This window comes from Capsella rubella, unplaced genomic scaffold (genome assembly GCF_000375325.1).
Source record: "Capsella rubella cultivar Monte Gargano unplaced genomic scaffold, Caprub1_0 scaffold_7, whole genome shotgun sequence".
Lineage (NCBI taxonomy): Eukaryota > Viridiplantae > Streptophyta > Magnoliopsida > Brassicales > Brassicaceae > Capsella > Capsella rubella.
In genome coordinates this window covers 6,404,548-6,431,858 of record NW_006238917.1, presented here as the reverse complement: position 1 = coordinate 6,431,858, position 27,311 = coordinate 6,404,548, and the positions used below count along the sequence as shown (strand labels likewise).

General features: G+C 35.3%; 9 protein-coding genes, 1 long non-coding RNA gene and 1 other non-coding gene across 13 annotated transcripts; 8 read left to right on the top strand and 3 right to left on the bottom strand.

Moving 5' to 3' along the window:
* Positions 1 to 829: 829 nt before the first annotated feature.
* On the top strand, positions 830 to 1,696 carry LOC17877805. Its single transcript, XM_006285129.2, has one exon. The coding sequence runs from the start codon at positions 1,019 to 1,021 to the stop codon at positions 1,370 to 1,372; it is 354 nt and encodes a 117-aa protein (XP_006285191.1). The 5' UTR covers positions 830 to 1,018; the 3' UTR covers positions 1,373 to 1,696.
* A 1,130-nt stretch (positions 1,697 to 2,826) lies between these two features.
* On the bottom strand, positions 2,827 to 3,630 carry LOC17880511. Its single transcript, XM_006284497.2, has one exon. It carries the CDS (start codon positions 3,544 to 3,546, stop codon positions 2,953 to 2,955), a length of 594 nt encoding a protein of 197 aa, XP_006284559.1. The 5' UTR covers positions 3,547 to 3,630; the 3' UTR covers positions 2,827 to 2,952.
* A 115-nt stretch (positions 3,631 to 3,745) lies between these two features.
* On the top strand, positions 3,746 to 5,971 carry LOC17879887 (heavy metal-associated isoprenylated plant protein 42). The gene is made up of 4 exons (XM_023778037.1): positions 3,746 to 3,750; positions 5,057 to 5,128; positions 5,223 to 5,302; positions 5,406 to 5,971. The coding sequence occupies exons 1-4, from the start codon at positions 3,746 to 3,748 to the stop codon at positions 5,969 to 5,971; spliced, it is 723 nt and encodes a 240-aa protein (XP_023633805.1).
* Positions 5,972 to 6,775: 804 nt separating this feature from the next.
* Positions 6,776 to 7,870, top strand: LOC17879157. The gene is made up of 3 exons (XM_023779551.1): positions 6,776 to 6,907; positions 7,287 to 7,411; positions 7,676 to 7,870. Exons 1-3 carry the CDS (start codon positions 6,838 to 6,840, stop codon positions 7,691 to 7,693), a joined length of 213 nt encoding a protein of 70 aa, XP_023635319.1. The 5' UTR covers positions 6,776 to 6,837; the 3' UTR covers positions 7,694 to 7,870.
* A 73-nt stretch (positions 7,871 to 7,943) lies between these two features.
* Positions 7,944 to 8,877, bottom strand: LOC17880583 (NAD(P)H-quinone oxidoreductase subunit S, chloroplastic). The gene has a single exon (XM_006285529.2). The coding sequence runs from the start codon at positions 8,780 to 8,782 to the stop codon at positions 8,036 to 8,038; it is 747 nt and encodes a 248-aa protein (XP_006285591.1). The 5' UTR covers positions 8,783 to 8,877; the 3' UTR covers positions 7,944 to 8,035.
* A 335-nt stretch (positions 8,878 to 9,212) lies between these two features.
* LOC17879793 lies at positions 9,213 to 11,660 on the top strand. Of its 2 annotated transcripts, none has more exons than XM_023778721.1 (9): positions 9,213 to 9,307; positions 9,404 to 9,610; positions 10,221 to 10,415; positions 10,488 to 10,593; positions 10,681 to 10,763; positions 10,852 to 10,915; positions 11,018 to 11,135; positions 11,216 to 11,370; positions 11,467 to 11,660. In XM_023778721.1, the coding sequence occupies exons 3-9, from the start codon at positions 10,288 to 10,290 to the stop codon at positions 11,554 to 11,556; spliced, it is 744 nt and encodes a 247-aa protein (XP_023634489.1). In that variant the 5' UTR covers positions 9,213 to 9,307; positions 9,404 to 9,610; positions 10,221 to 10,287; the 3' UTR covers positions 11,557 to 11,660. The 2 variants fall into 2 exon arrangements, with proteins under 2 accessions (XP_023634489.1, XP_006284429.1); XM_006284367.2 differs by having other exon boundaries at positions 9,404 to 9,614.
* A 116-nt stretch (positions 11,661 to 11,776) lies between these two features.
* Positions 11,777 to 13,904, top strand: LOC17880306 (nucleoside diphosphate kinase IV, chloroplastic/mitochondrial). Of its 2 annotated transcripts, none has more exons than XM_006284385.2 (7): positions 11,777 to 12,029; positions 12,473 to 12,607; positions 12,813 to 12,850; positions 12,944 to 12,994; positions 13,085 to 13,252; positions 13,349 to 13,461; positions 13,567 to 13,904. In XM_006284385.2, the coding sequence occupies exons 1-7, from the start codon at positions 11,948 to 11,950 to the stop codon at positions 13,688 to 13,690; spliced, it is 711 nt and encodes a 236-aa protein (XP_006284447.1). In that variant the 5' UTR covers positions 11,777 to 11,947; the 3' UTR covers positions 13,691 to 13,904. The 2 variants fall into 2 exon arrangements, with proteins under 2 accessions (XP_006284447.1, XP_006284448.1); XM_006284386.2 differs by having other exon boundaries at positions 12,470 to 12,607.
* Positions 13,905 to 17,061: 3,157 nt separating this feature from the next.
* Positions 17,062 to 20,044, top strand: LOC17879934. Its single transcript, XM_023779148.1, has 7 exons — positions 17,062 to 17,245; positions 17,582 to 17,663; positions 17,757 to 17,824; positions 17,945 to 18,031; positions 18,150 to 18,298; positions 19,242 to 19,296; positions 19,669 to 20,044. The coding sequence occupies exons 2-7, from the start codon at positions 17,582 to 17,584 to the stop codon at positions 19,837 to 19,839; spliced, it is 612 nt and encodes a 203-aa protein (XP_023634916.1). The 5' UTR covers positions 17,062 to 17,245; the 3' UTR covers positions 19,840 to 20,044.
* Positions 20,045 to 20,300: 256 nt separating this feature from the next.
* TRNAA-CGC lies at positions 20,301 to 20,373 on the top strand. The gene has a single exon. It is a non-coding gene; the product is annotated as a tRNA-Ala (tRNA).
* A 1,836-nt stretch (positions 20,374 to 22,209) lies between these two features.
* LOC17878233 (UDP-glucose 4-epimerase 2) lies at positions 22,210 to 25,026 on the top strand. Its single transcript, XM_006283973.2, has 9 exons — positions 22,210 to 22,504; positions 23,068 to 23,117; positions 23,236 to 23,371; positions 23,500 to 23,601; positions 23,712 to 23,939; positions 24,068 to 24,146; positions 24,233 to 24,315; positions 24,439 to 24,530; positions 24,766 to 25,026. The coding sequence occupies exons 1-9, from the start codon at positions 22,322 to 22,324 to the stop codon at positions 24,863 to 24,865; spliced, it is 1,053 nt and encodes a 350-aa protein (XP_006284035.1). The 5' UTR covers positions 22,210 to 22,321; the 3' UTR covers positions 24,866 to 25,026.
* A 39-nt stretch (positions 25,027 to 25,065) lies between these two features.
* On the bottom strand, positions 25,066 to 25,584 carry LOC17879214. The gene is made up of 3 exons (XR_002832927.1): positions 25,454 to 25,584; positions 25,244 to 25,362; positions 25,066 to 25,146 (listed from the first exon to the last, which is right to left on the bottom strand). It is a non-coding gene; the product is annotated as an uncharacterized LOC17879214 (long non-coding RNA).
* Positions 25,585 to 27,311: the final 1,727 nt, after the last annotated feature.

The window sequence follows — 27,311 nt, the reverse complement described above, 5'->3', positions numbered from 1 at the left end:
CAATAGTATTTTTCTAAGATAGGATTACAAGGTAGTAAAGTACAATGTCCAGTATATTAATTAATTACTAGCCAAATTAATTCTTATACAATATGCAGTAAATTATGATGCGTGCATGAACAGTTTCTACGTACTCGCATTGGATATTAATTGAATTAGTATAGTTTTCTTTTGACTAGTATGAACTTTGATTAACTTAATAACCTAACTTATTACGAGAAAGAAAAAAGAAGAAGAATACGACGTTATTTTCTATCAAAGATTTTATAACAACAAACTCGCAAATTAAATCAATTGAAAGATCTGAAAAGGTCTCACGATTCGTCAGCTTAATTAGTTAAGCCATCGCCGTTAATGTTGTTAGCAATATCGTCTTCTCTCGCTATATCACCATTGATTGGTGACGTCTAATTACTTTATTTAGCTTATTGAAGTTGACGTGTTTAGCTTTTCAGTTAATTTCAGTTTCTTCACAAATATATTGCAGTGGAGTAAGTAGTCTACTTATTTGTTTTGCATATAGTTTAATTTTGTATAATTCGATTATCATAATTAAAAGTTTCAATTCGATTATCATAATTAAAAGTTTCAATTTGATTTTATATATGGTTAACTAAACTAAACTGGAATTAGCATCACATAACCGCATAAACAAACTTTTGGTTGGTCGAAAAATCAATTAAAATAACAATGATATATAGTATATACTTTTATATTAAAAAATGAATCCAACAGATCAGCATCCTTATCATGAGTTATTGATCCATACATTAAACAGAAACGCACAAGCATTATATATAAACTCAACATCACGCAATGATCCATACAACTCTTCAAGCATCCATCAACTTGACCCACACAGAAGAAGAAAAAAAAGAGAAGAAGAAAGACTTTTTTTCTTGGGCATATCCCAAGTTTTCTTTTTTCTTCCTCTTAACCTTTTTTTGTGGGTACGTACGTACTTTTATTTTTTTTGTTCTTGTTGTTAAATCTACTTTTAAAATTTTATTTTTAAAAAATGGGAAACTGTATGATGGGAGGAAACAAGATTGAGAAAATGGTTAAAGAAGAGGAAGAAGTAATGAAGAAAGATTACAAGAGAAAGGATCGTAAAGTGAAGATTGTTTTGAGAAGAGATGAGTTGGAGAAACTCATTCTCTTCCAGTTAAACGCTGGCGGCAACGTCGAAGGCAAAGGAGAAACAACTTTGGCTTCTTTTGGAGATTTTCTCAGGGAGTTAGAGGCGGAGAGATTTGCCGGAGAAGCGGCTGCTAAGGCGGCTGAGGAAGAGGAGGAGTCTCGCCGGAGAAGTAGAAAGTGGAGGCCGTCGTTGGAAAGAATCACTGAATGGCCTGAAGAAACACTTTCGTAATCACTTTCTTTAATCTTTTTTTTTTTCTTCATTTTAGAGATTTTTTTAAGGCTTTTTCTTTTATTTTCTTATTTGAATAGGATTTTCTGTAGGGGAGTTTGCTCTTTTGCTGATTGTTTTTCCCTTTTTTTACCGAGGGATGTTTTTTTTCACCTGAGAATTGTGTTTGACTCAGAGTGTTTGAAATCGGCAAAGGCTTATTTACCCTAGAGAAAATCCAAAGAAAAAAAAAACGAAATTATGTATTTTTATTTTCGTATGTCATGTAAGGTTTTCTGTTTGTCAACATAAATAAAGTAGTAGTTGTAGTATAAATTTGTTTTGTTGCTTCTAAATCCATACTTTAATTAACCAATGTGGTGATGATTAAGTTAGGGTTTTAACTATAAGTGATGCATAGATTAGTTGAAAAATATCTCAATGCCATTTCGAAAAATGGAAGTACATGCACTGATATTCGATAACTTTATGTGACTTGTGCATCAAATAAGTGTATATATAAAAATGATTTGCATAAAAGAGGGGGAAAATGCTTTATACTAAAAAGTGTGGGTAGTTGATTGTCAATTCTAATTAATTTACATTAAGCTTTTTGTTGAAACCTACCCACAACCACAACATTAATCAACGCATAACTGTTACAAGAATAATTATTAATACGTCCTACTACCACCATTATTATCTAAAATTATACTATTATCTACCTGTGATGAAGGACCCAGCTGATCTGTCCTCTTCTCTCTTTGGACATGTATGTAGAAAAAGAGACTACATAGATATGATCAATAATATAAAACTAATCAACATTTACCTTTTTCTGTAGAAATTATATCAATACCAGGATAGCAAACACAATGTCAATTGGTAATAACTTGTCAAGTGGGAAGGTTGTTAAAGGGTGAGGACCTGAGTTCGAGGAACGCCAGGCGCACCAATAACCTACCTAGTGGGCCAGGAGGCTGCGAGCAAGTGGACTGCGCAGTTTGGTCCCATAGGAGAGAGGTTATGGTCGATGCGCTGCAGCGCTGTAAGGATGCCATGTGGCGGGATGTGCCACATGGCGGATGATCCCACTGGACGAGTTGTTACATAAAAAGTCCAAAACTCATATTATCGTAGCTAGAGACCAATAAAATTTACAATATTTGATACATTAGCTTTAGCTATATAATTTTCTGTTCTATAAAAAGAAAACATCTTCTTCAATTGTATATTTGTGTATAGAAACACCATGGTAAGAAACTAACAAAAGATAGGGATATATAATTGGGTAATCCATGAATTCGGCTTCACTTATTTTGTTCAATCAACTTATCTCCACCATATGCCTTGGAAAATATAACTCATGGTTTGTTCAACGTTCTATGCTTTGTTTCTGTGACAGAGGTTTTTTGTGTTGGAATATACTAATGTCAAAAATTTAACACATTCTTATTTATGAGACAACAACGAAATATTTCCCAACACCCTGTTACTTCTATATTGATATTTAACAAACTATATTCACAAACATGATATAACTAGATAATAGATACTACCCTAAAACTACAAAATTCTGATAAATATAATTAACTGTAAAATTATTTCAGCTGGGATAACCAGCAGCCATTTCCTTGTCGCTCATCATTACAACCAACCATTACCATAGCGACTTGAAGCTGATGAGCAGGGACGTGTGCAATCTGGTCCACAAGGTGCTCCAAACCGAAAACGCTGTCGTTTTTGCATTTCGACAACAGCCTTTGAGCTTCCTGCTTTGTCATCTTGATCTTAACCCTCAAAACCTTTTCATCCCCTTCAACCATTTTCAAACTCTCTTTCTCCTCCAGAGTCTTCTCCTTCGGTTCCAGTTCTTGATCAAGATCAAACCTCACCGTCTTCTTCGGCTCGAAGATCTTATTATTCTCTAACTGAAACCTCACAACCTTACGTGGCTTAGCCGGAGTCTTTTTCATCTGTTCATCTTCTTCCTCTCCGGCTTCGAACCTCAGCGACTTGTCGATCCTCTTGGCTCTCTCCAAGCACCGATACTTTTTGGTCGATTCTACTGAGACCTCAGAGCCGTTCAGAGGCAACGTCATGTCTAAGTCGTCTCTGTAAATAGGTTTCGTTTCTAGAACGTTTTCGTACCGTTCTTGAAGTCTGTTGAAGCATTTTGACAAAGAATCCAACATTTTTTATCCGCTTCTTGAACTTCTATGTTAGCAAATACAGAGAGGGAGAAAAAGAGAGAGAGACCTTTATGTTATCTTTGAAAGTTCTTCTTTACTATATATTGAAATATTGAAATGGGGCAGGGTATTATATAGGCGACCAACTTTACCATTATTTAGAGTCTCAGACACGTAGTGGAGTGTCCTTTGGGCTACGACAATGACGTCAATTTGCCGTGGGATACTAAAAGTTAATTATTCCTCTTTTTTTTTGCTCTGCAATGCAAAAGGGTATAATAAGAACCATCTTTTACGTTAGATATTTAGCAATTAGCATGCATATATCATACAAACAATATTGACAAGTTAATTTGTTTTACAGTTGATGTTGAGTTACGTAAGAGAAAGTTAGGTTTAATTGATGAGATTAGAGGGTACAAACTAGAGAACATCAATTATTACTAACTATCATAATACATTATTACATAAGTATCTGAGAATATTTGCTCATGAGTTTGAAGGTTTGGAGTTAAAAGTCATGGTCTAATGAATGAATTTAAGGTAGATCAAGTAAAAGTGACGATGTCAATATGTCATGCATCATTTATCAGTCAAAAAGCCTTACCATGACTTTTCAAGTTTTATCTCATAATATGTTGCTTATAATCTGAAAATGACATTTAAGTGTATTTGTCACTTTTATTATCCAATTTCCAAAAATTATCCATCAGAATAATCAACTACCAGACGTTGTAATCTACTTTTAAATGATAAAACTTTCAACATTTCCACAAGTAAATATATGGTGCCGTGCCTCTGGGGGGATTCTTCTGTATGACATGGTCAATTACTCCATTTTGAATCAGTCTAACTAAATTAAAAAGAAAAAAAACACCATGATAATTGAAGTAATATCCACAATCTAGCTAGATAAAAAAATATATGAAAATAAGTGTTTTGTCACATATTCTTTATGTAATTTTGGCGTAAAGTCACGTTCGACCATAGCAACTAGATATTTACAATGTTCTAGGTCAAGTTTAAGTATGCAAATCTACATAAATAAAACACGAATTTGGTCATTACTCAAAATGAGAAGATAAATTGGATCGGATTAAGACACTCAACATGATCATATACCCCAAAACAATTGTATGTATCTTCCGTTACTAGAAACTCCAAATCCTCTATTATTGCTTTCTCAATATGAAGAAGCTAGCTAGCCACGGTTTCTACTAGGCGGAGAGGTTTGGTTCGTGAAAATCTTAAATAAAAAAGGAGGTCAACATTTGATTACGAAGATATATACCAATTGTGAATGTGAAGTGTATCCATACAGTTGTTGTAATTGTCAATTATGTTAATATAGTAACAAATAACACACATTCAGATTTTGGATTTATTTTTGTTTGGTATGATATCAAGAGAATATGGAAACAATATAATCCAGGCGGAATATACACCAATTCCAGCAATAGATCAAAACGTCTATATATGGACTTGGAATGTAACTTATCGTATTCATATACAGTATACCCCATGCATTGTCTAAAGTTTCAAGTGGAGGTGTTTATGCAATGGCAAACCAATCTCCACCGGTTCGACTAAATATTTTATTTCTCTCTTCGCTCTCGAGGTTTTTTTTGCATTTCCTTTTAGAGTTTGCTAACGAGATTTTGTTTCTTTAATGTGTTGTAGACTTGCGTTCTGAGAGTTGGACTCAAATGTTGCAAAGGTTGCCAGACAAAGGCAAAAAGGAAGATGCTAAGTGTCTCTGGTAATAAATTCACTAGTGAACATTGCTTTTTTTTTGGTAGGGACTAGTGAACATTGTTAAGGCTAAATTGCTGTCAAATATGCTAATATTATTTTTGAAACAGGGGTGAGTGCAGTTGAGTATAACGCAGTACAAGGGCTCTTAACAGTCTCAGGTGACGTCAACCCAACGATATTACTTCATAAGCTTAACAAATGGGGCAAAAAGGCAGAGATTGTCTCTGTTCTTGGAGACAACTCTTCCCATGTTCCTAGTACCCCGGAACAAAACCAAAACAATGCAATGGAGAAGGAGGAGGAGAGACCAACAAAGTGTTGTCTTCTGTTGTGTTTTGGAAAGAGAAGTAGTAAATCAAAGGTGGAGCCTTTTGCGGCGACCCCAAATTGGCACCATGGAGGAGTAAGGGCTGGAAATGGCAGTCTAACACCCTTAATCAACGTTGGTGCACCTCCCATGGTGTATCCTCCACCTCGAGCAATGCCTGGCTTTGCAACACCCATACCATACCCTCCTCCTTCCTTTTTTGGACCGAGACAACCACCACCACCATACACTTACACTGGTGAAATGTTCCGGTCAGTTCCACCACAGTCCCCACCATATTTCCATTCAATGCAGACAAGGTTTTCACATATGGTCGACTCTAGGCTGCATTACCCGCACCACTGAGCCACAATTCTCTTTAAATGATACATCCAATGCTTTGCTCCTTGCTCTTATTCAAATGCTACGTAATAAGACGACATATTATTTTATTTAACATGTATCCCATCTCAAACATTTTCGTTCAAAACACAAATATATCAAAAGAACCAAAGGGTTGGAAACTAATTTAAATTCTTTTAGCCTTTTTAAAAAAACAATTTTTTTTTCTTTGGATCGGACTTAGTATTACATTTGATCGAAGTAGTTTTATTATAGAACCGTATCCGTATGGTGGATTCTTGAGCAGTGGTAGACAAAGAGTTAGAGGCAAAGGAGTGGTTAATTACTTGTCATTGAGATAACGCGTTGAAAGCTTATCAGACTTTTGTGGATTACGACCAACCACCCAATAAAGTTATTTGTTGCGCTTGACTAAGTCATATGATTCTCTCTAGTCTCTCTATACCCTTTTCCTTTTCCATCAAACACTCATATTCTGATATCTCATTACAATATGACAACACCAATTATATCATTCTCTCTATCCTTTTCCATCAAACTCAAAAAACAAAACATAGGACTGAGTCAAACAAATAAAAAGAAAAAAAAATTGTCCTAGTTTGATTTAGACTTGAGACGAATCTTCCATATAATTCCATGATAACATAAATTAGATTGAAAAAATTGGGAACTAGGCTTATTATAAGTAGGTCATAATGCTTATATGGGCCTTGCGAAGGTATAGTGGCCCAACTTTGTAAATAAACCCGAAGAAGGTTCGAAAAAGTCCAACTTCAACCAGAGTAAAATTTTCCGGTCGCCGTCTGAAGAACATTCTCCTTTGGTACTACGGACGAGAGCGAAAAGATCGAGAGAGAGAGAGAGAGAAGATGAACGTTGTTCAAGGTTTGAAGAGGATCCCTCGCATCAAATTCCCACAGCGACATGTCAACCCTTCAGGTTTTTGATTTCCTCCAAAATCTTATATCGTCCTTCGTGTTTTACGTTTTTCATGACCTTTCTCAGCCTTTTCTAGCTCGATTCGAATTTTTTGTGTGTGTACGGTCTTCATCGTCACGAATCAGATATTGGATAGAACTTTTTGTCCTGGATTATTTTGTCCTCGATCTGTTCCCGTATGAATTAAAGGATTTGAATAGTGTTCTAGGTACCTAAGATTTCAATGATACACAGATTTGTTTGGTCATTGAATCGAATCCTTGTCTGTTATCAACCTGGAATTAAATCTCGATTCATTGTTGAAGTTTTTATGTTTTAGCTTTGTTTTTGGTAATGATCTCCTTTGTTGATGGAAAACTTCATGCAATGAACTTTGCAGCTTCAGAGGGAAAGACTGATACATTGTTCTTCTCCAATTTGAACGTCCCAAAGACTATGGGCGGGAAGGCATCATCGCAGCCAAAGCGTACACCAGTTCCAAACGAAGAAATGGAAGCCATTTTGGTATGTAACTTACTTCATTGGAACATGAATAACAGCTTAGATAAGTCTTGCACATATTTCACGGTTTATGTTTCATTCCAACATTTCATATTTACTTCTTTTTTTTAGTTTAGCTGCGTAGAACACTTATTGCGGTTGATGTGACCAAACTATAAAGTTTGTGGACCAAAAATAAGAAAAGAATTTTGAGTTTCTTGCTTTCTTTAGTATGTGTTAGTATTGTTCTGTTTCTAACTTCTTCTCTTTTTCTGCAAATTTTCACAGTTGGGAGGCTGCCTTTGATCATTCAACCTATTGACTAGAAATGGTGGACCTCTTCTCATCTTTACCATTTACAGAGAATATACTCTTTAGTCAAGTAACTGATATGGTTGATGTTTACAACAACCAATTACACAATAAAACAACTTTGTTGCAGTTTTATTAACTTCTTTAATGAATCATTATTGATTGAGTGCATTTCTAATTTCTGTTATGCTTTATGGGTTTGAATTCATCGTTTATTCATATCTTATATCACATGATGAAGCTCTTTTAGAACTAGTCAGAAATCTCGTAGCCTAGACACAAAGGTACGTTACATATACATTCACAGGAACTTACATACAGAGAAGGGCAGATCACTTATGGTGCTGCCTCCTCCTTTTGCATCTGTTCGATAAGAGGCTCAAGGATACAAGACTTTGGATTCTTACCCGGTGGACCTTTCTCTCTTCTTTCAAGCTCTTCAAGCCTGAATGTAATGAGACGGTCCCAGTTTCCTCCTTCAAACAAGACACCAGCTTTTCCATCTGTGATCCTCTGCACAATCCCACAGTACATGTGATACGGACTGTTCTGGTTCTTGACTATAGCAATCATCCCGGGCATGAGAAGGGGTAGCGCGGGTGCTTTTGGTTTCTTATCTGCAGCAACCGCGGATACATCGGTGCCTCGTTTTGTGGGTGGTGGTGGTGGAGGTGGTGGGTTTTTCTCAATGAACGTTTTCAATCCCTTTTCGCCACCTGGAAATCCTCCGGTGAGACCCATCATTTCTTTCTCAAAACCGTCTTCAGGTACTTTAAATGACAAGTTAGTGTCATCACTCTCTTCCTCTGTTCCATTCTCAGCCTTTGATGTCTCTTGCTCATCTTCAATGCTCCTCTTGAGCTCCTTCTCAATACCTTTCTCTCCGTTGCATAATCCTCTTCCTCCCATCACTTCCCATAGATTGAATTTACCCATGGCTTTTACTTGATGAACGTTTGATTGCTGCTTTGGAAGCGGGAAAATCGACCGGTTTGCAGTTGAGAATTGATGGGTTTGGCCTAGGAATTTTGATCCATGAATCGGAGTTCTCATGGTCGGTATAGTGATCGAAGAAGTCGCCATAACTTTTTTTTCGTCTGCAGAATAGTTTAGAGCTGCTGACCAAGGGAGATAGGAAGAAGAAGAAACAAGGAAGAAGCGTGTGATTCGCTTGTTATAATGACCACATATCATGATTTCAGTTAGATGAGTTCTATCTATTTCAACTTGGTGGACCTGATGGTTTGTCTCGACTCGAATAATGATTTGGGAGGAAGAGTGGTGACATTTGGGCTTTGTGCTTTAGAAGGACCAAATCCAAATACTGTATAATACTATGGGCCTAGATGAAACATATCGCTAATGTGATCTTTGGTGATTAAACGTATCGGTAATGCCTAATAGTGTGGGTTTGTTTGATGATGATTGAGAAAAGGCAGCAAGAACAAGATAAAGCATATTATTAGTCAACGACATTAATAATTGGAATCCCATACTCCCAAATCATCATTACACATCCATCTACTTTTGTCTTAGGCTGTCCTTTAAACTCATCAGCATCACCAAACACTTAAGAGCATGATTAATGGTAAACTCTTAATGGAAGCAGTAAGTGTATCACAACCTGCTACTTTGATGTTGATTTTAAGTATGTTTCCCCTTGCAAAACACAAAAATGAGAAAGCTTATGATGTTTTCGTTTAGGCTGATATGGATGGAGATGAACGTTCGTTTAGGCTGGCTGAAGTAACTAGGGGGTACAAACGTCTTTTTGTTCCATCGTCTTGCTGAAGCAGCAACCAAAAAAAAAACCAATTGGGTCAAAACACTTTCCCTTACAAACAGAAATCACATTTTTGAGTTTGTTTTTAAAATTGATTCATCTTCAAGCTCTCTCTCTCATTCGATCAGGTAGGTACGTATAAACAACTTCTGTCGATCGTCATTCTAGCTAATCCTACTTTCTCGGAGATTCTATTATGTTTTTGTGTTTTGGTTTAGGGTTTTCAATTTTTGGGTTTTCTTCTTTGCCTATTTCCAGAGAATTCCGTTTCTGTAACTTTTGACTTTGAGCTTATAAACTTCAGAAGAGTTGTTTGCAGAAACTTGAATCATATCTGCTGCTGCTTTTGTTTTACAGCTTAGATTTATAAAAAGGAGATTAACAAATTGTTCTGTGAATTGGTATTATTAATTTCCAGCAATGAAGTTAGAGAATACATGTATGTTTCTTTCTTGTGATGATTCTTCTGCATTAGTTATATGATAAGAATAAGCATACCACAGAGACTGAGATAGGTCACTTAGCAAGATTAAGTGTTCAAGGATGCTAGAATTTGTATAGGTGATTGCTTCATATCATAATCTAGATTAGATCATGCTCAGATGAGTTTTCTCAACTGTGTTGTTTGACTTCTTATGGGTCAACTTATGTAGTTTGTCACAATGGCATACAAATTATTCCCGGATTTGTTGAATATAGAAGATGTGATAGTAACCAGTAGTTTCATTTTGAATGAAGGAACTCTTGCTACTTTTAATTCGTCATCTGGTGGAAGGTTCTGAAATCGTTTCATTTGCCAAAATTCATGGGTGATGGTACTCCTAGGAAGTTAAACATATTACCTGATTACTTTAGTGCTCCTAGTCCCAACGCGGAATCTTCTCAAGACAATACTCCATCATCTTCGCAGCCACAGGACGATCTTCCTCAGAGGTAACTTGTTAGCACACCAATATGCTAGAAACGGAATCTTTGAGCTGACATGGGTGCTTTGCTTTAGAGTAGGTCAAATAGTCAGTCACGGACTCGTAGAAAACTGAAAAGAGCAGCACTTATGTTGAACTTGTTCACTCTTCGCCGGCTGCCTTGGGTTTCAGACGGTCAAGATAAGGTTCCAGTCTCACACCTTTCTTCTTTGTTTTTGATTCACCACGTCAAAGTTTGAGATTGATCTCCTGATCACATCTCTCATTTGCAGGTTGAGCTTTCAGCAGCGGAGTTAGAATCACTTAGATCAGAACTTTCTGATTTGGAAGAAAGAGAAGCTTACCTCAAAGCCCAGTAAGCAATAATGCTCATATTGTTCCATTATTCCATACTCAGATCAAAACTGGTTATTTGACTTTCTTCTTTCTGTACCCTTCCATAGATTGGAACATGTGGATGAAGTCTTGCGCTCTGCTCGTTTATCTGGCTATTTGTTTATCCGAAGTGTAGGGTCTTACCCTGAATTACTTCTATCATCGATCCATAAGACTCAAAGTTAGCGTATCTTATATAACAAATTTGCCTCTCTTTTTTTTGTTTAACTTCAGCGTTGGGCAGCTCTGCCTGGTGAACCACCACCAATAGATGATACAGAAGTAGACGACTGGCTTCCTCGGTTTGTCGTCCTTCAAGGCCCATGTCTTTTCTTCTATTTATTGTCAACAGGTGAGTTAATTTTTAACGTTTACAACCTTGTTTCAGATTTATATTCGTCTTGTATTGTCTCTTAAAACTCTCCATTGCAGATTTAAGCCCTCAAGATTCAACATTGCTGGCGGATATTGTAGAAGTTGGTTCGTTACCTACCTACACTAGGGAATTCGATGAAACCCATCATTGCTTTTACATCTTAACCCGTCAAGGTCTAAGATTTGAGTGCTCAAGCACCTCTAAAACACAGGTGAACCAACTACATATACATCTAACACACTAATTTGTTGCTGAGAGATCCTACAGCGTTTGAACATGATCAAATTTCGGTTTTGCATGATATTAGGTTGATTCGTGGTTGTCGTTATTGCGCCTTGATTGCAAGATTGAAATAGAAGAAAAGTTACCAAACGGATCAAGCAAAGCTCCTCAATAAATTGAAGATTAGTCACTGCTCTGTATAGTTTTCATTTCTATGTATATAAAATGCTTACTTTAGATGTAGTAGAATTCACGTCAATAGAAGGTTCTTTTATGGAACTGGTGATTACAATATTTTCAGTATACTTCTTTTAGCTGATAAAGACATTGGAATACATTCGTTTCTTGAATAGGCTATAAATCTAGTTGGAAACAAAGTAATTAGAAAGGCAATAAATCCTGAGCCGTTAAGTCTTTCTCTGATCCGACCAAACCAACACTGACCCATGCCAGTTCGGTTGAAACATGGCATGCTGGTATAAAATCCTCCAACAGGGTCTCATTTTAGAGTCTCCTGTTTTTTCACATCCCTCATCTCAGTCCTCTCGCATTTTGTAATAAGAGAGATGAGCTCCCAGATCTGCAGATCTGCTTCTAGAGCAGCCAGGTCTCTTCTTTCTTCAGCCAAGAATGCTCGTCTCTTCTCAGGTACGTGATAAACTTCATGGGAGGATATATGTATATAGATGCGTCAAATATTTTCTGAATTTACCATCACTTTTTATCGTCCTCTCGGTCGAATCGAATCAGTGATCTGTTGAGTCATTCTCAATCAAAATTATTTGATCAAAGCTTATACATGATCCTACATGTGTTCCCATCATTTCAAGATAATAACCCTTATTGTTTTCTGAATATGACACTTATGTGGCTGGTTCTGTAGGGATATTCTTGTAAGAGAATGCTACATGTTAACACATTTTATGTGAAACTATAGAATAAACAAAATTAGGCTCTCATGTTCAGGTTTTTGTCTCATGATTGATTTGCCTACATAAGATTGTTTATTGATAATTCCACATCTTTCATTAACGTTTTGTGGATACATCGATATTATTGATAATTTTTACATTGATAATATGTTTCAGAAGGCCGAGCTATTGGTGCAGCGACAGTGGTGTATGCATCTGGAAAAGTCCCTCAGTATGCATCTAGCTTTGGAAAATCGAGTTCTGGCTTCGCCTCTAAGAGCTGGATTACCGGACTCCTCGCACTTCCTGCTGCAGGTTTTACATACATAATGTTGGCTCTGATTCACTGTTTGAAGAATATATTCTGTAGGACATACACTCACATCTTCCTTTGGTAGCACACTTAATGATAGTTAGGCTTTTCAACATTGATAACTCAAAAATGATATCTAATTTCAACATTGTTCCACGACTTCTTCTTATCCACCTTGCTTTCTTTTTATCGTTTCTTGTTATATAGCTTTCATGCTTCAAGATCAGGAAGTACTTGCTGCAGAGGTAATATATCCTCAAAGCAAAGACATATTGATATATCTTTCTCTTGGTTATCCCTGATCTCCCCTTTTCACTAAATTTCTCTGTTTCTATCAGATGGAACGCACTTTCATCGCTATAAAACCTGATGGAGTGCAGCGAGGACTGGTTCGTCGCTGGTTATTTTTCATTTGATTTCAGTCCTTACATCTTATGAAAATGCTCAAAAGCTCTTTAATCTTACGGTTTCCTCACCAGATATCAGAAATCATTTCCCGGTTTGAACGCAAAGGATACAAGCTTGTAGGTATCAAAGTCATGGTACCTTCAAAGGGTTTCGCACAGAAGCATTACCATGATCTAAAAGAGAGACCTTTCTTCAACGGCTTGTGTAACTTCCTTAGCTCAGGCCCTGTTGTTGCCATGGTAAAGAAGCAACTCTCACTCAAAACTTTGAGAACCAAAAAACAGATTTGGTTAGCTCTCATTATCCAAAAAAATAAACGCTGAGACTTGATTTAGGTATGGGAAGGTGAAGGAGTGATTAGATACGGACGTAAGCTGATTGGAGCCACAGATCCTCAGAAATCTGAACCTGGAACTATCCGAGGCGATCTCGCAGTTGTTGTTGGAAGGTACATACATTCTATTGTTTTTGCATTGTATATACCTGTTTAGTTCGTTCCTTATAGAAGATTATAGATTTGGTTTTGTTTGTGTGTGTTGATGGGAAATTGCAGGAACATAATCCATGGAAGCGATGGACCTGAGACAGCTAAAGACGAGATCAGCTTGTGGTTCAAGCCTGAAGAACTCGTTTCTTACACCAGCAATGCTGAAAAGTGGATCTACGGCCAGAACTGATCACCAAATCCCATTCGCCAGCTTTGTAAGGCAAGGGAGCTGGTTACAACATTTGATAAAAATAAGGACACGTTTACATTTTCATAACTCATGCATAACTTTTTGCGTACGTACCATCGAGAGTGTGTGTTTGTCTTTTCATTTATTCAAGCTGAATGTATTTTTTTTTTTATCAAATATACCTAATTCACCTAATTTATTGAAATAAAAACAAATTTTACTCAAATTTATTCAGACACACAAAACAAGAAATGTCTTGAAAGACCAAATATTATTGATTTCATTAAAATATTGATATTAATAATATAGTTACGACCCACAGAATTTTACAAATAGAGTAATTACTTTTAATTCCATGGAAAACACCTATTAGAATGTTTGTCGAAGTATCCTGAAATACATGGACCATCAGCCTTAATAGACCAATAACATCGAAGACAATTGCCTTTTTCTCTGTCAGGTCTATATGTATCAAACCATTTAGTCTGGTTATTCCAAACAAACTTGCAGGTAAAAAATGTTTGTCTGAACCAGGCTGGTCTAAACTTCCACTGAAATCCTTCCCCAAACAGCAGCACATGCTCACCGAGATCATCGTCTCTAGATTTACAACTTATTGTCAAAGGTGTTTGAGGGATAATATTGTTGGTGACGGTGACAACAGTTTTAGGAAACAGAGTGAATCCATGACAAGAACTGATGAGATAGCAAAAAATTATAGAGAAAACAACGAATTTTTTGGATGGACTTTTCATATTTGTTTTTCCAGTTATTGGTGGTGTTGTGTTTGTTTTAGATTCATGTTTATAACCAAGTTTCTTATCTAAAAAAAAAAAAAAGTTTCTTATCTAAAGAGTTGATTTTAGTAATCTTATGAAGTCAGAATCATTTTTAGTAACATACATTTGACTGACACAGTGACAGGATAATACAGATTTTTTTCCTATTTTTTGGTGATTAAAAGTCAAAATCCAGACAAATGAGATAGGCAACATTAGGCATTAAAGACTATGACTAGAAAAACAAATGCATATACAGAATGAAATAAAAATATTAGTGAAAAAATTGGAATCAAAATTCTAATCGAAGCTACCATAAAAGTTGAATGTTTATCCTTAAAATGATTGATTATATGAAAAAGAACAGATAAGAGTTGATGACAAAAAAAAACAAAACAGATAAGAGTTAAAAAAAGAAAGAAAGTTTGAATATGTATATTGATATGTTGTCAATGTCATTAAATGTTCTTACAACAATAGTAATTGTACATTTAAGAGAAATAACATTTTAATTAGAAGGTTTTCATATGAATAAGTGTTAACAGTATCAAATTTTTAAGTCACTTTAGACATTTGGAGTCGGTTTTAGTTTGATTCCATTTGGTTTCAAATTTTTTGTTACTAAAAATTATGATTCAATAATGTACCAAAAAATAAGCCTCGATTCTGGTTTAGATCCACTTCTTTTGGTTTCTAAATTTATGATCTCAGACATTTGAATATTAATAATAAAGGAAAAAAGAAAAGTTAACCATATGTAGATCATGTAATTAATAAAATACTTGCAAACACAATCGGATCTAGGGGAAGAAATGACACGAAGCTCCAAACAATAGCGTTTGCGATGTTTGCTTGTTAATGTGAAAATCATGTGCTCGACACTCATTTTACAACTTTAATCTGCAATTTATTGTCATTTATTTGTTAATGTGAAAACATATTTTTATAAAAGATATTTATTAATTTTAGAAATTGAGAAACTAAACTTATCATAACAGATATCGGAGCGATATACATGATTATGTTGCACACGCAACAAAACACCAATAACGAATCGTCGTAGTCCCCTAGAATCTATCAGAGTTAGGGTCAGGGTTGCAAATGCAACCACAAACACCACTTCGGCTATCAGAAACTTGACGATTAATAACCGCTGCTTTGCCTGGTCACAATACCAAAAATATACCGCTAGATACAATGTCATGATACTCACTCCTATCCTATAAGTGATAAGCATTTGAGTATTTTTACGAAACTACACGAAGAATCTTACGGGGAATTGGGAAAGTATATAAAGCAATAGTAATACATTTAAGAGAAAGAACATTTTAATTAGAAAATTTTAATATATGTTAATAAGTGTTAGGCATTTTGAGTCGGTTTTAGTTTGATTCCATTCTATTCCAAATTTTTTTGCTTCTAAAGATTATGATTCAATAAGGTATCCAACAAATAAGGCTCCGTTCTGGTTCCGATCCACTTCTTTTGGCTTCGGAGTTTATGATCTCATTCAGACATTTGGATATTAAAAATAAAAGAAAAAAAAATAGTTCACCAAAACTAGCAAAACATAAGTAAAATTTAAGCCAAATGTAAGAAACAAATAGCAAAACATAAGTAAAATCTAGGCAAATATAAGAAACAAATAGCAAAACTATATAATTATTAAAGAAATTTAATGCATTAATAATGATATTCTCTCGTTTGCTCTGTTCATCCCATCGTACCATATTGATAGTAAATGGCATTGGAATACTCTGATGGTCGGAATAATTTGTTGCGTTATTAATCTAGCCATGCATGCGGGTAGTCTACGTGTTATGGTAAGTCCAATTCCAACCTTATTTTTAATTAATTAATTGAAAATTAAGATAAGTAATGTATTGTCTGCTAGAAAACGGTAATCCTAACAAAAAAATATGGATCATTGTGACTATGGTATGTGATTTTTTTTTTAGTTTTTTACTATGGTATATGTATAATGTATTGCATACTTTTTTTTCTGTTTAAAAAATATTGTCTTCCTTTGATATGTTTGAACTTTGAAATAACATGTGTGATTGAAAGAAAAAAAGAAAAAAAAAATGGTTGTGCGATTCTTTAATTTATATGATTCATTATTTGCTCACCATTTTTTTATTTTGCCATTTTCCCAATTTTCTTTCAGATAGCCATGTTTTACAATTCAAAAGAACTAAAAGTTTGTTTAAAATTTTCATACAATTCATACTTAATAACAATTACTATACCCTACAAAAAGATAGAACCAAATCAACCTAAATTAAACATTATATAGAATTGTGTTTTTGTATAAAATATAATGGTAATTTTGAAATGTTTTTGCCAAAGTGGCAAAGCTTATAAATGCCACCAAAAAAAAAAGCCTTATCTCATAAATAAAGGAATTTAAATTGCCGATAATTGTGACTTTTTTCTTGGTGGTGTTTGTAACTTTGTATGCTAATTTTTATTAGTTGTATTCTTGTTAAATAATAAGCCAATGAAATTGTGCCACGTAGGCGATTGATGTTTACGCGGACTTGAAAACCGATTAACCAGCCGGTTTGTTTCAATTTCTTGTTGGAATTCGCCGACTCCATTAGAAAAAAACTCGTATAAAAAATGAAATCTCAGAGAAGTAGCTTACGCCGATGAGTTGTTGACTCGGTTCAATTTGTTCTTGTTCACAAAGACTCATAGCTTCGACCTCGCTCTCTCCGATCATCTTCTTCGTTTTTTCTCATCGCTTTCCCTTGTCGATTTTGCTTCATAATCGGTAAACCTTCCTCTTCTTTGGGATTTTTCCGACGAGTTCCGGTATTTTAGTTTTTGATTCTTAGTTTTGCTCAGTTTGATTTGTGTAAATTAGAGTTAATTTCTTCTCATGGATTCGGCGAATGTAGTCTTATCGTGATTTATTACTCGTTCGCTGTGTTCTTTGCGGATTTTTTTTTTGTAATTTCATTTGTAGAATTAGGGTTTCTTCCTATGTCTTCAATCTTTTGATTCTCTTGAGTCATTTGTTACAATTGTATTCGGCGTTTTGTTTGATTTGTGCAAATGCTTGAAATTTTGGGGTTCTTCGGTTGAAGAATTTGCCTTGTTTGTGCAGATGGAAACTGAAGTACCGCTTATTGCCGAGACCATAGCCGAGACCATTGCCCTCACTGAGAAGAAAGTCGCCATGGCGTTAGGTATTTTTTATGTTTATGATACATTTTATAGCTTCTATTATGTTTACGTTTTTTTTTATTGCTCATGAGGATATCTATATTGTCTTGCATTAGATGATATCATCAAGTTGTCAAAGAGACAAACCAATGTGAATAAGGGCAAGAAGTCACGAAGAGAAAAGGTAATACACTAATACCCTTCATTATATGTCTCTTGGATTACTTGCCTCTTGTTTTTGTGAGACTGTTGTGTTGTCATATAACTGGTCGTTTGGTATATAATTTCGTTTTTTTTTGTGCAGAAGAAAACCCGAAACCTTAATGGTGCTGCGGTAAATGATACATCTAAAGGGTGGAATTATATGAATTCACTTTCTGCTGTTAGACAGGTTCGGTTTTTTTAGCGTTCTCCTCCGTTGATCTGTTGTCCTGCCTTCTATGTCCATTATTTGGATCTTGGTTTTCTTTTGTTAGGATTTCTCTTCTGACTTCTCTCATAATTTTCAGGGTGCTGTTGCAAAGAGAAGGTCCAACTTCCAAGTAAATCGGTTTCCTTTGACAACAAACATCGCTCGTAAAGCCGCTACTGCTACTCCACTCAATGTCCGCGGTAGAGCTTTTCATGGTGGAAGGATGACTAGTGCGAATCAGTCAAGGTCTAGAATGCTGGATAATTCTCTGACCTGTTTGTTAATCTGGAGTCCTTATAGTATCTTCGATTGTTTCTGATTCAAGAAGCTTCTGTCTAAGCTTCTGGTCACTAGATGGGCATCAGCTTAATGGCTGCATAATTACACAGCTTTATGTAGTTGAGTTTATGATGGTGCTTAAAGGAGTCAGTTCACATTTTTGGATTTGAGCTAGGGTGTTTGTCTCAAGAATTGGTTGGCCTTTGATATGACCTTGGGTGGTTAGGGTGTGGCTAGGTTGAGCATAAAATTAGCTTTGCTTGAAGTTGGTGTTTTTACTGTCAGATTATCCAGTTGAGAAATCTGATACCGTGCTTGGCGTTTGATATAACATCATTGGATTCATGAAACTCATTTGCATTCATATCAGCGGCATAGGTGTTATGTGTGATCTTCTTCTTTTGGCACTGTATTGGTAGAAACCTGTTACTGGGAAAATTATGAAGTCAGAATTCTGGATCTTCATCAGTATATACTAGCTGTTGCTTGGTTGCACATCGGGTCCTCTCTTGAGCTCTCTTCTCTTAATATTTCATTAGTTGCTTTGAAAGGACGAAGACCATCTCTTGGTGGGTTGACCTGGAAAAGAGCTGCAGGTTTTCTGTGTACTGTGGGTTTGGAGTTTTGTCAGTGTCTGGGCGCCTCTAGGACTTGGAAGTGAAGTGTTGCATGCTTATAATAAAATGGCTATTTGCCATCTTTTTGTTACTTGGATAATTGGATTTCGTCTTAGATCCTTGATCCTTCTATGTATGAGAGGTTCAGCTTTTGTTGTTAACAACTCCATAATAGATAATTTCATCTGTCGGTGCCAATTACCGTCTGCACTTCAAGTTTTTGATGTTCTTAAAGGTTGTCTCTGTATGTCTTCTCCGTTCCTTAGTAATTCCTTTCACTTTATTTTGTGCAGGCGTATTGCTCCACCAGTTCAAAATAGATCTGTACAGGCTAGAGTCAACGCAAAGGTAACTTATTCATGATTATTTGTGGACTGCATTATACTAGCTTAGTAGGTTGTATAGTCTCTTCCTCAAGACTATTATTATTCATGTTTTTCATGTGTTAATGGGAGGGACCTGAAGATGTGCATTGTATAGCCTTCTGCATCCATATGTATATCTGCCTTTCAGTGTTAGGGAGTAAGGGTTTATGGATTGACTATGCCTTTGGGTTTGTAAATCCCAGACCATCGAATGTGATAGGGGATTGATCTAATAAATATGCATGGCGTGTTGATAATGACTTAATGAGCATGAATATTGAATCATATATCCAAGAGCATTATACTGAATGTCTGGAGGGCTATTAATAATTGATCATTTGATCTTTATCTGCAGAGGCATGTGGTAGATCAGAAAGTAGAAAACAGAGAAGGGAAGAGGAAGACACTGGACTCTCGCTTTGCAATCATGAAAGAGCAGAGAAAGATGATTAACAACAACTATGGTGCTACAGTTCACCTTCCAAGATTGCCACCATGGGCTAGAGTCGGAAGATTTCCTCACTGAGGAACAACGAAGCTTTAATGGATCGTTCCAGTTTAGATTGTGGCTTTTGGGTTTAGAACTTTAGATTCTAGTTAAGCACTAAGCAATGTAATTCTTTCGTGACTCTTTTTTTTTTTGATCAATCTTTCGTGACTCTATTACTTGTTACTTGTTAGTATCTTACAATTGCATCTAAGGAAATAATAAGAAGAAAAATTCATTCTTATTTGCATTTCCTGTCAATCACATGTTATACCTCTACGTCACGTGAGTAACGTCTCGTCGAAAAAGCCTGAATTTAAAGGTTTCCGGTTTCATTGGCGTTTGCACTTCTGGTGACTCACATGTCGACCCTACGTGAGTGTTGTCAAAAATGTCTGTCTGGAAACGTTTCACTATAAAATTGTGTTCTAATAATAACGATTCACTTTAAAATTGTTATTACAAACTAATATTGTTGTAGCATGCTAATAAGCAAAGTTGGGGGTGTAGCTCATATGGTAGAGCGCTCGCTTCGCATGCGAGAGGCACGGGGTTCGATTCCCCGCACCTCCACTTTTTTTTGGTAACGTTATTTTGCATTTCCCGTTACTTGTCTAGTTGTATACATTGTTTACCTCAGTTGATTCAGGCGAAAGTAATTGGGTGCTTTTTCTCTCGTTACTTTGGCCATTACTAGCCTAATTCCACTTTTCTTTCTTTCGAAGATGCAATTGCTAAAGAAACAATATATTATGATCTAAGTAATTATGGCATATTCCAAAAACTGAACCAAACAAAATATCTTACGTTTTCAATGCGTTCACCACACGTTAGGTATTTAGAGTCCGGTCCCTTGCCCTAAGTACAATCGAGAAGCGGCTAAAGACTTCGACCTAACCTAACACATACAGTCGTATTTTTATCTTTTGGATTTATCTTCAAGATCATGTAATGGCACAAAGACTCCATAACTGACTCTTTTTGTCTTCTTTTTTTTTGGTTTGACCTAATCAGTTTACAAAACAGACTTAACTGGTCAACTCATATTCTAATCGTTTGTAATATAGTAATATACAACTTTCATATGTGACGAGAAAAATATTACTGTATACTTTGGCCACACGTATTACCGACATAAATATATACATATGTAGTTGAGTATGGGGACTGCTTCATAAACAAACAAATATTATAGAAATTTGGCAATCATCTAGTACAAAAATGATAAAACTAGTATATGGTTTACTTGAGATTAATTAATAAAGATTTCGAAGTTAAACTTGTGTATTCAGTGTATATATTAACATTGAAGATTTTACTAGCAAAGTGGACAAGTGGCAGTGGTCCTTGTGTTTTTGACTTTTAGCCTTACTCTTAATTTTGTTTTCTACGCACTTTATTTGACAAAGCGGAGCTGTGAAAATGAACCGCACTTCTCAGTTCTCAAAATGGTTATTATTCCGTTGCTTAGACTTATCCCAAGAAAAAGGAAAATATCCAACTTTCGTAGAAAATAAAAGCAAATTTGATTTTCCAACCTAAATGATTTACATGTATCCACCTCTGTATATTGATTTCTTTAGAACATTCACGAGAATTGTAAGAAAACTATAAATCTGAATTAACAGAGAAAAAGGTGATAAAAAGAAGACGATATCATCATCATCGTCATACGTTTCGTGGCCGACTCATGCAAGTCACGGAAAGTCCTTGGAGAAGTTGATATCAAGTATCAACAAGACAACAACGGTGTCTCACTAAAAAATTGAATCCAAATTTGCTCTTTTCTTTCCAAAAACGAAATCCACTAGTATATATCCTCCCACATGTTTTCCAAAATTTAGCTATCTCTTTTAGATAAAAAAAAAATGTCATAAATTTTTGTAAACGCCGAAATGGTATGGCTTATCTTTCTAATATCCATGTTTCTAATTGTGTTTTTCTGCTTAATGATAAAAAGGAAATAGAGATTTAATTTAAAACTTAATATATACCTAAAGGTAATATAACACAATCTTAGAATGCTAACATACTCAAAATATATATTCTCAAATCTCGTGACCCCGATTTTTCTGCACATATAAATTCCACTTCTACCTAAAAAAAACTCCTCTTTACTAAATAAATCCATCGAATTTTTTTTTATAACCCATTCGTTTGTTAATTTTTTTTTTGTTATAACATCTTAAAATTAATAAATCTATATAACAATAAATAACATTTTGCAATAACAAAAAAAAACGTCAAAAGGGTAATAAAGAGAAAACACAACATTCCAGTATATTCGCAACCAAGCCAAAAACATGCCACGTAGGAAAAGTTTTCTCTTCCTTTCTCTCTAGAAGAAACGTAGAGAGAAAATCAAATCAGAAAAAAAAAAGTAAATTATACAGTCAAAACCGCTTCCTCCTTATAAAAACCCTCTCTCGCTCGCTTGCTTGCTTGCTCGATCCCCCCAACCAAACCAAAACGCTCTTTTCGAAACGTTCTCCGAGCAAAAGTATTATATTCTCCTTTAACGATGGCTAAGAACATTCTGGTTACCGGCGGCGCTGGCTACATCGGAAGTCATACTGTTCTTCAACTGCTCAACGGTGGTTACTCCGCCGTCGTTGTTGACAATTACGACAATTCCTCAGCTGCTTCTCTCCAGCGCGTCAAAAAACTCGCCGGCGATAACGGAAACCGCCTCTCCTTCCACCAGGTTCTGTTTCCTTCTCTCTCTCCGTTTGTAAATGATTTTTTTTTGTTGGTTTTACGAAACGTGAGCTTAAAACGTATCACCGTTTTGGATATTTACGAAATTGGAATTACCGTTTTATGTTATGTGAATTCTCTACACAATTTTGATTCTACGACGAACACGATTTTTTTTTGTTTTTTTTTTCAAATTTCTCGTATCAATGATGATGGGTGTTTGATTCCAGGGTTCTGGTTAATTTGTAATCTGTAAACCATGTGGCTAATTACTTTGTGTGTACACTTATAAATTCCCCTAATAAAGTATTGATTGATGCCAAAAAAAAAATATATATTGAATGATGCCATGTGAATAGAGTTATTTAAATACTATTATCCTTTGAAGTGTTTTGTAATAGTATTTGTATATATAATTGACAAGTTTGTTGATCTGTCTGGAATTTGGGATGTTCTATGGGGAAGCCGAATCAGATTTTTTTTAATATCATCATGCCCGAGAATAGTTAAATTTGTTGTAGCCTGCCATTGCTGAAATTAGAATCTTTTTGGTCAATTTGTTACCTGCAGGTGGATCTCAGAGACAGGCCTGCGCTTGAGAACATTTTCTCAGAAACTAAGTAAGAAAGTAAAAAAACACTTTTCGTTTTATGACTAAATAAATGGTTTAGACTGTTCATATAATTGGGGGGATCGAAGTTTGATGGAAATGTTGGTATTTTATTATTGTTATTATAGGTTTGATGCAGTGATACACTTTGCTGGACTTAAAGCAGTAGGTGAGAGTGTGGAGAAGCCTTTGCTCTATTATAATAATAATCTTGTTGGGACTATTACTCTTTTGGAGGTTATGGCTCAATACGGCTGCAAAAACGTATGCTATTATTATTCCTCTTCCTCCTCTCTGTTTTGCCTTATTGCCACCACATGCGTTCCCTTTTTGAGTTTTTTTTTTGTCTTGTTTGATCTCATGATTGGCTTTTACTTACTCTGTTTTTCCAGCTTGTGTTTTCGTCGTCAGCTACTGTCTATGGCTGGCCTAAAGAGGTTCCTTGCACTGAGGAGTCTCCTATTTCTGCCACGAATCCATATGGCCGTACGAAGGTAGTGATTTTTGCCTGAGTACTTACTAAAAGCCACCTCGTGGTGGTGATGATTGTAATAATAATCAGGAAAGTGAATCTGACTTAGAGTCTTTGCTTGTGCTATGTTAGCTTTTTATCGAAGAAATTTGCCGGGATGTACATCGTTCTGACCCTGAATGGAAGATCATATTGCTTAGATACTTCAACCCTGTTGGTGCTCATCCTAGTGGCTACATTGGTGAAGATCCTCTTGGAGTTCCCAACAATCTCATGCCTTATGTCCAACAAGTTGCTGTTGGCCGGAGACCTCACCTCACTGTGTTTGGAACCGACTACAAGACTAAGGACGGTACAGGGGTATGTATATTTTATGATGTTTCTGATAGACAAGCAACCATATGACAAATTAACATTACAGTATCTCATATTGTGTTGGCATTTGGAGAATTATGAAGTTTATCTTAACATATTTATATGTCTTTCAGGTTAGAGATTACATTCATGTCATGGACTTAGCTGATGGACATATAGCCGCTCTGCGTAAGCTAGATGATCTCAAAATCAGTAAGGATTATCTTTGAACTCTATTCTGTTTTTCCTCTCATTATGATTTGTCATTGGATCCAAGCTTAATTCTTGGAAATGGTCAGGTTGTGAGGTATACAATCTTGGAACGGGTAATGGATCATCAGTCCTAGAAATGGTCGCTGCCTTTGAAAAGGCATCCGGAAAGGTAAACAATAATTGGTTTGTTTACTAGCTCAATGCTCAAACCAAATTAGTTGTTATTATCTTTGCCTTTTTAGTCTCCAAATTTCAGTGATTTGGTTTGAAATATTTGATTGTATCCAATCAGAAAATCTCGTTGGTGATGGCTGGACGACGTCCTGGAGATGCTGAAGTTGTTTATGCCTCAACGGAAAAAGCAGAACGCGAACTAAATTGGAAGTAAGCTCATTTTATATCGTCAACATAATAGAAGAACCATAAATTGGTAGAAGTGGCAGTTTATCATAACTATGATTATGAATGATAAACATGAAATTCAGTTCATCAATCTCTCAGTTAAAAAAATGTTGCTATTGAAATGGGTTTGCAATAAATAAGAGTTTGAACGTATCAGTTTTAAATCTTCTCTAGTTGGACCATTTATGTTTTTATGTTTGGTATGTTATGAATGCAGGGCTAAGTATGGGATAGAGGAGATGTGTAGAGATCTATGGAATTGGGCAAGCAATAACCCTTACGGCTACAATTCCTCCTCCAATGGCTCCTCTTCATAATTCTCCTTTTCATTTCTTAATTTTGCAATCTTTTTTTTTCTTAGTTATTCGTACTTTTATAAACACATGAAAGCTACAGAAGATAAGAAGGCTGACAAAGTAGAGTACCCAAACTTTGGAAGACAATGAAAATTCGTGTACTATTAGTTATTTATCATATATCATCTGCTCCAATGCGAAAGTCTCTGTCTCGCCGCAATGATCACCTGTGCCGATGGGTAATACACCGCGTACACCACTAATTGGACTAGTCCAAGGAACATGCACATCGCAAAGGAACTCTGTAAAACAAAAAACAAAATCAAAATTTAAATAAACTCATGTTTTCATTTTTTCCAGAATCCGGTATATGTAAATTATGTAATAAAAATGACTTACAAACATAATTGGATCCAAAGAAGAAATGACACGATGCTCCAAACAAAAGCGTTTGCAACCATTGCAAACGCTACCAAGAACGACATGTCCTCAACACTCTTGGATTTTACAACTCTAATCTGCATTTATCATAATTTACTTTGTTAATGTGTGAACCATTTTTTTTAAGGGATATTTATTAATTTTAGAAATTGAGAAAAATAAACTTACCAAAACAGATATGGGAGCGATGTACATAAGGATGTTGCACACGCAACAAACAACATCGATAATGAACTTTTGTGTCCCTCTGGAGTTTATCGTAGTCAAGGTCAGGGTTGCTAGTGCAACCACAAACCCGACCTCGACTATCACGATCACAACGATCAATAGTCGATGACTAAGTCGGCCGGAGTACCTAAAGTAGGCGGCTAAATACATAGCCATAATGGTCACTCCTATCCCATTAGTAATGAGCATCGGAGTACCAAAAGGCTGCACTGCCGGCAATCCATAGACAAACCATACCATACAGTTCCCGAAAGTAGCTAGGTATGGTATGGATGTCTTCTCCCCCACAGATTTGTTCTTAACTATATGTATAACTGTGGGCCTATTAATAAAATTCACAAACTAATTAGTAAGACATTTATATAATTACATATATTCATATATAAATTATGCCTAAAAATAACATAATATATAATACAATTTCTTAACTTCGAAATATGTTTTCAAAATTGATACTTGTTAGATTTAGAGTTTGAGTTTTAATAATGATATAAATATTACGATACCTTCACAATTAATCAATATATATCTTAAATTGAAAATTTATTTAAGACAGGGAAATGAAGTATGGTGCCAAAAGAGGCATCGTGTTCCCTCTGAGTCATATGAGTCAGCAATTCATTATGACACGGCGTATGAGTTAACATTTTAACCATGGAGTCTGAACTATTTGTACTAACTGGATATAAAATTTGAATTAATTCGGTATGAAATTTAAATTTATCTTGAGTTTGGGTAGAAATTCGCATTGTGTCTTTGTACAAGTAAAAATCGACACTTTTGAACTTGTACATGTATGAAATAGTCATTTTCTCATGCACAACCATCTCAAAACCATTTCAGTTTTTAAATACTATTCACAAAAGTTAAGAATTTTAAAATCATTTTTTAAAACAAAAAGCGTACATACTAGCCCTAAGGTTAAAACATCGTAACCGCGGATATCCATATCAGTATACGTCTGTTACCCAAAAAAATATATCCGGAAAAACAAATACGGATACGGATAGTAAAATGATGGTTTTTTGGATACCGATATGGATAATGTGATTTTTAAAACCGTATCCGTATTTTGTATTTATGTACTTTACTCTCTCTTTTTCGGATGAAAAGATTACGCATTTTTTATTACCTTCATGATAAGACTTTAGAAACTCGATACCAAGTTACTTTTAATATTTTCTTAATTAAAGAGTACTAAGTTTAGAGTTCATAATACTGTAGAATATATACTTAGTAATATGAATGTATAGTTCATAATACTGTAAAATATTTACTTGAAGAGTTCATAATAAGAATCTTCAGGTTCTAATTCTTCTGTAATTTTTTTTTTTGGGCAAACAATTAATTATTTCAAACAATTAACTTATATTCTTCTGTAATATAAGTTATAGTTTTCCTATTACAAATAGAGAAACAAAAGTTAAGTAAGTTTGACTTACAAGGGTGCCAAGAAGAAACAGCCAGTAATAATGTTCCCTGAAAAGAAAAACCAACCTTCGAAAATTACTTTTTTATTTTATTTTATTAAAGAGTTTTCATGTATATAAAAAACAAGTAAATGCATGGGTACGTACTCATGACCACGAACGTCAGTCGAACATCGTAGACATCCGTATATAGCCCCTGTACAAAAACCAAGAAAATTGGTAAGGCAATTTAATGTATCGCAATGTTAATTAATCGAGTCCATCATAAGAAGCAAGTTATTAGAATCTACAAGTTCTTAGACGACATTCTGAATCGGTTTTATTTTTGATCCCATTCGATTTCTTCTAAAGATTATATGATTCAAAAT

Coding starts and splice junctions, on each gene's coding strand:
- LOC17877805 (XM_006285129.2), top strand. CDS start 1,019: ATGGGAAACTGTATGATGGGAGGAAACAAGATTGAGAAAATGGTTAAA.
- LOC17880511 (XM_006284497.2), bottom strand. CDS start 3,546: ATGTTGGATTCTTTGTCAAAATGCTTCAACAGACTTCAAGAACGGTAC.
- LOC17879887 (XM_023778037.1), top strand. Junction 5,129..5,222: donor AACCAATCTCCACCGGTTCG/ACTAAATATTTT, acceptor TAATGTGTTGTA/GACTTGCGTTCTGAGAGTTG. Junction 5,303..5,405: donor GAAGATGCTAAGTGTCTCTG/GTAATAAATTCA, acceptor TTTTTGAAACAG/GGGTGAGTGCAGTTGAGTAT.
- LOC17879157 (XM_023779551.1), top strand. CDS start 6,838: ATGAACGTTGTTCAAGGTTTGAAGAGGATCCCTCGCATCAAATTCCCA. Junction 6,908..7,286: donor GCGACATGTCAACCCTTCAG/GTTTTTGATTTC, acceptor TGAACTTTGCAG/CTTCAGAGGGAAAGACTGAT.
- LOC17880583 (XM_006285529.2), bottom strand. CDS start 8,782: ATGGCGACTTCTTCGATCACTATACCGACCATGAGAACTCCGATTCAT.
- LOC17879793 (XM_023778721.1), top strand. CDS start 10,288: ATGGGTGATGGTACTCCTAGGAAGTTAAACATATTACCTGATTACTTT. Junction 10,416..10,487: donor CAGGACGATCTTCCTCAGAG/GTAACTTGTTAG, acceptor GCTTTAGAGTAG/GTCAAATAGTCAGTCACGGA. Junction 10,764..10,851: donor GAAGCTTACCTCAAAGCCCA/GTAAGCAATAAT, acceptor ACCCTTCCATAG/ATTGGAACATGTGGATGAAG.
- LOC17880306 (XM_006284386.2), top strand. CDS start 11,948: ATGAGCTCCCAGATCTGCAGATCTGCTTCTAGAGCAGCCAGGTCTCTT. Junction 12,030..12,469: donor GAATGCTCGTCTCTTCTCAG/GTACGTGATAAA, acceptor AATATGTTTCAG/AAGGCCGAGCTATTGGTGCA. Junction 13,253..13,348: donor CAGGCCCTGTTGTTGCCATG/GTAAAGAAGCAA, acceptor GACTTGATTTAG/GTATGGGAAGGTGAAGGAGT.
- LOC17879934 (XM_023779148.1), top strand. CDS start 17,582: ATGGAAACTGAAGTACCGCTTATTGCCGAGACCATAGCCGAGACCATT. Junction 17,664..17,756: donor GAAAGTCGCCATGGCGTTAG/GTATTTTTTATG, acceptor GTCTTGCATTAG/ATGATATCATCAAGTTGTCA. Junction 18,032..18,149: donor CACTTTCTGCTGTTAGACAG/GTTCGGTTTTTT, acceptor CATAATTTTCAG/GGTGCTGTTGCAAAGAGAAG.
- LOC17878233 (XM_006283973.2), top strand. CDS start 22,322: ATGGCTAAGAACATTCTGGTTACCGGCGGCGCTGGCTACATCGGAAGT. Junction 23,118..23,235: donor AACATTTTCTCAGAAACTAA/GTAAGAAAGTAA, acceptor TTGTTATTATAG/GTTTGATGCAGTGATACACT. Junction 24,531..24,765: donor GAACGCGAACTAAATTGGAA/GTAAGCTCATTT, acceptor TTATGAATGCAG/GGCTAAGTATGGGATAGAGG.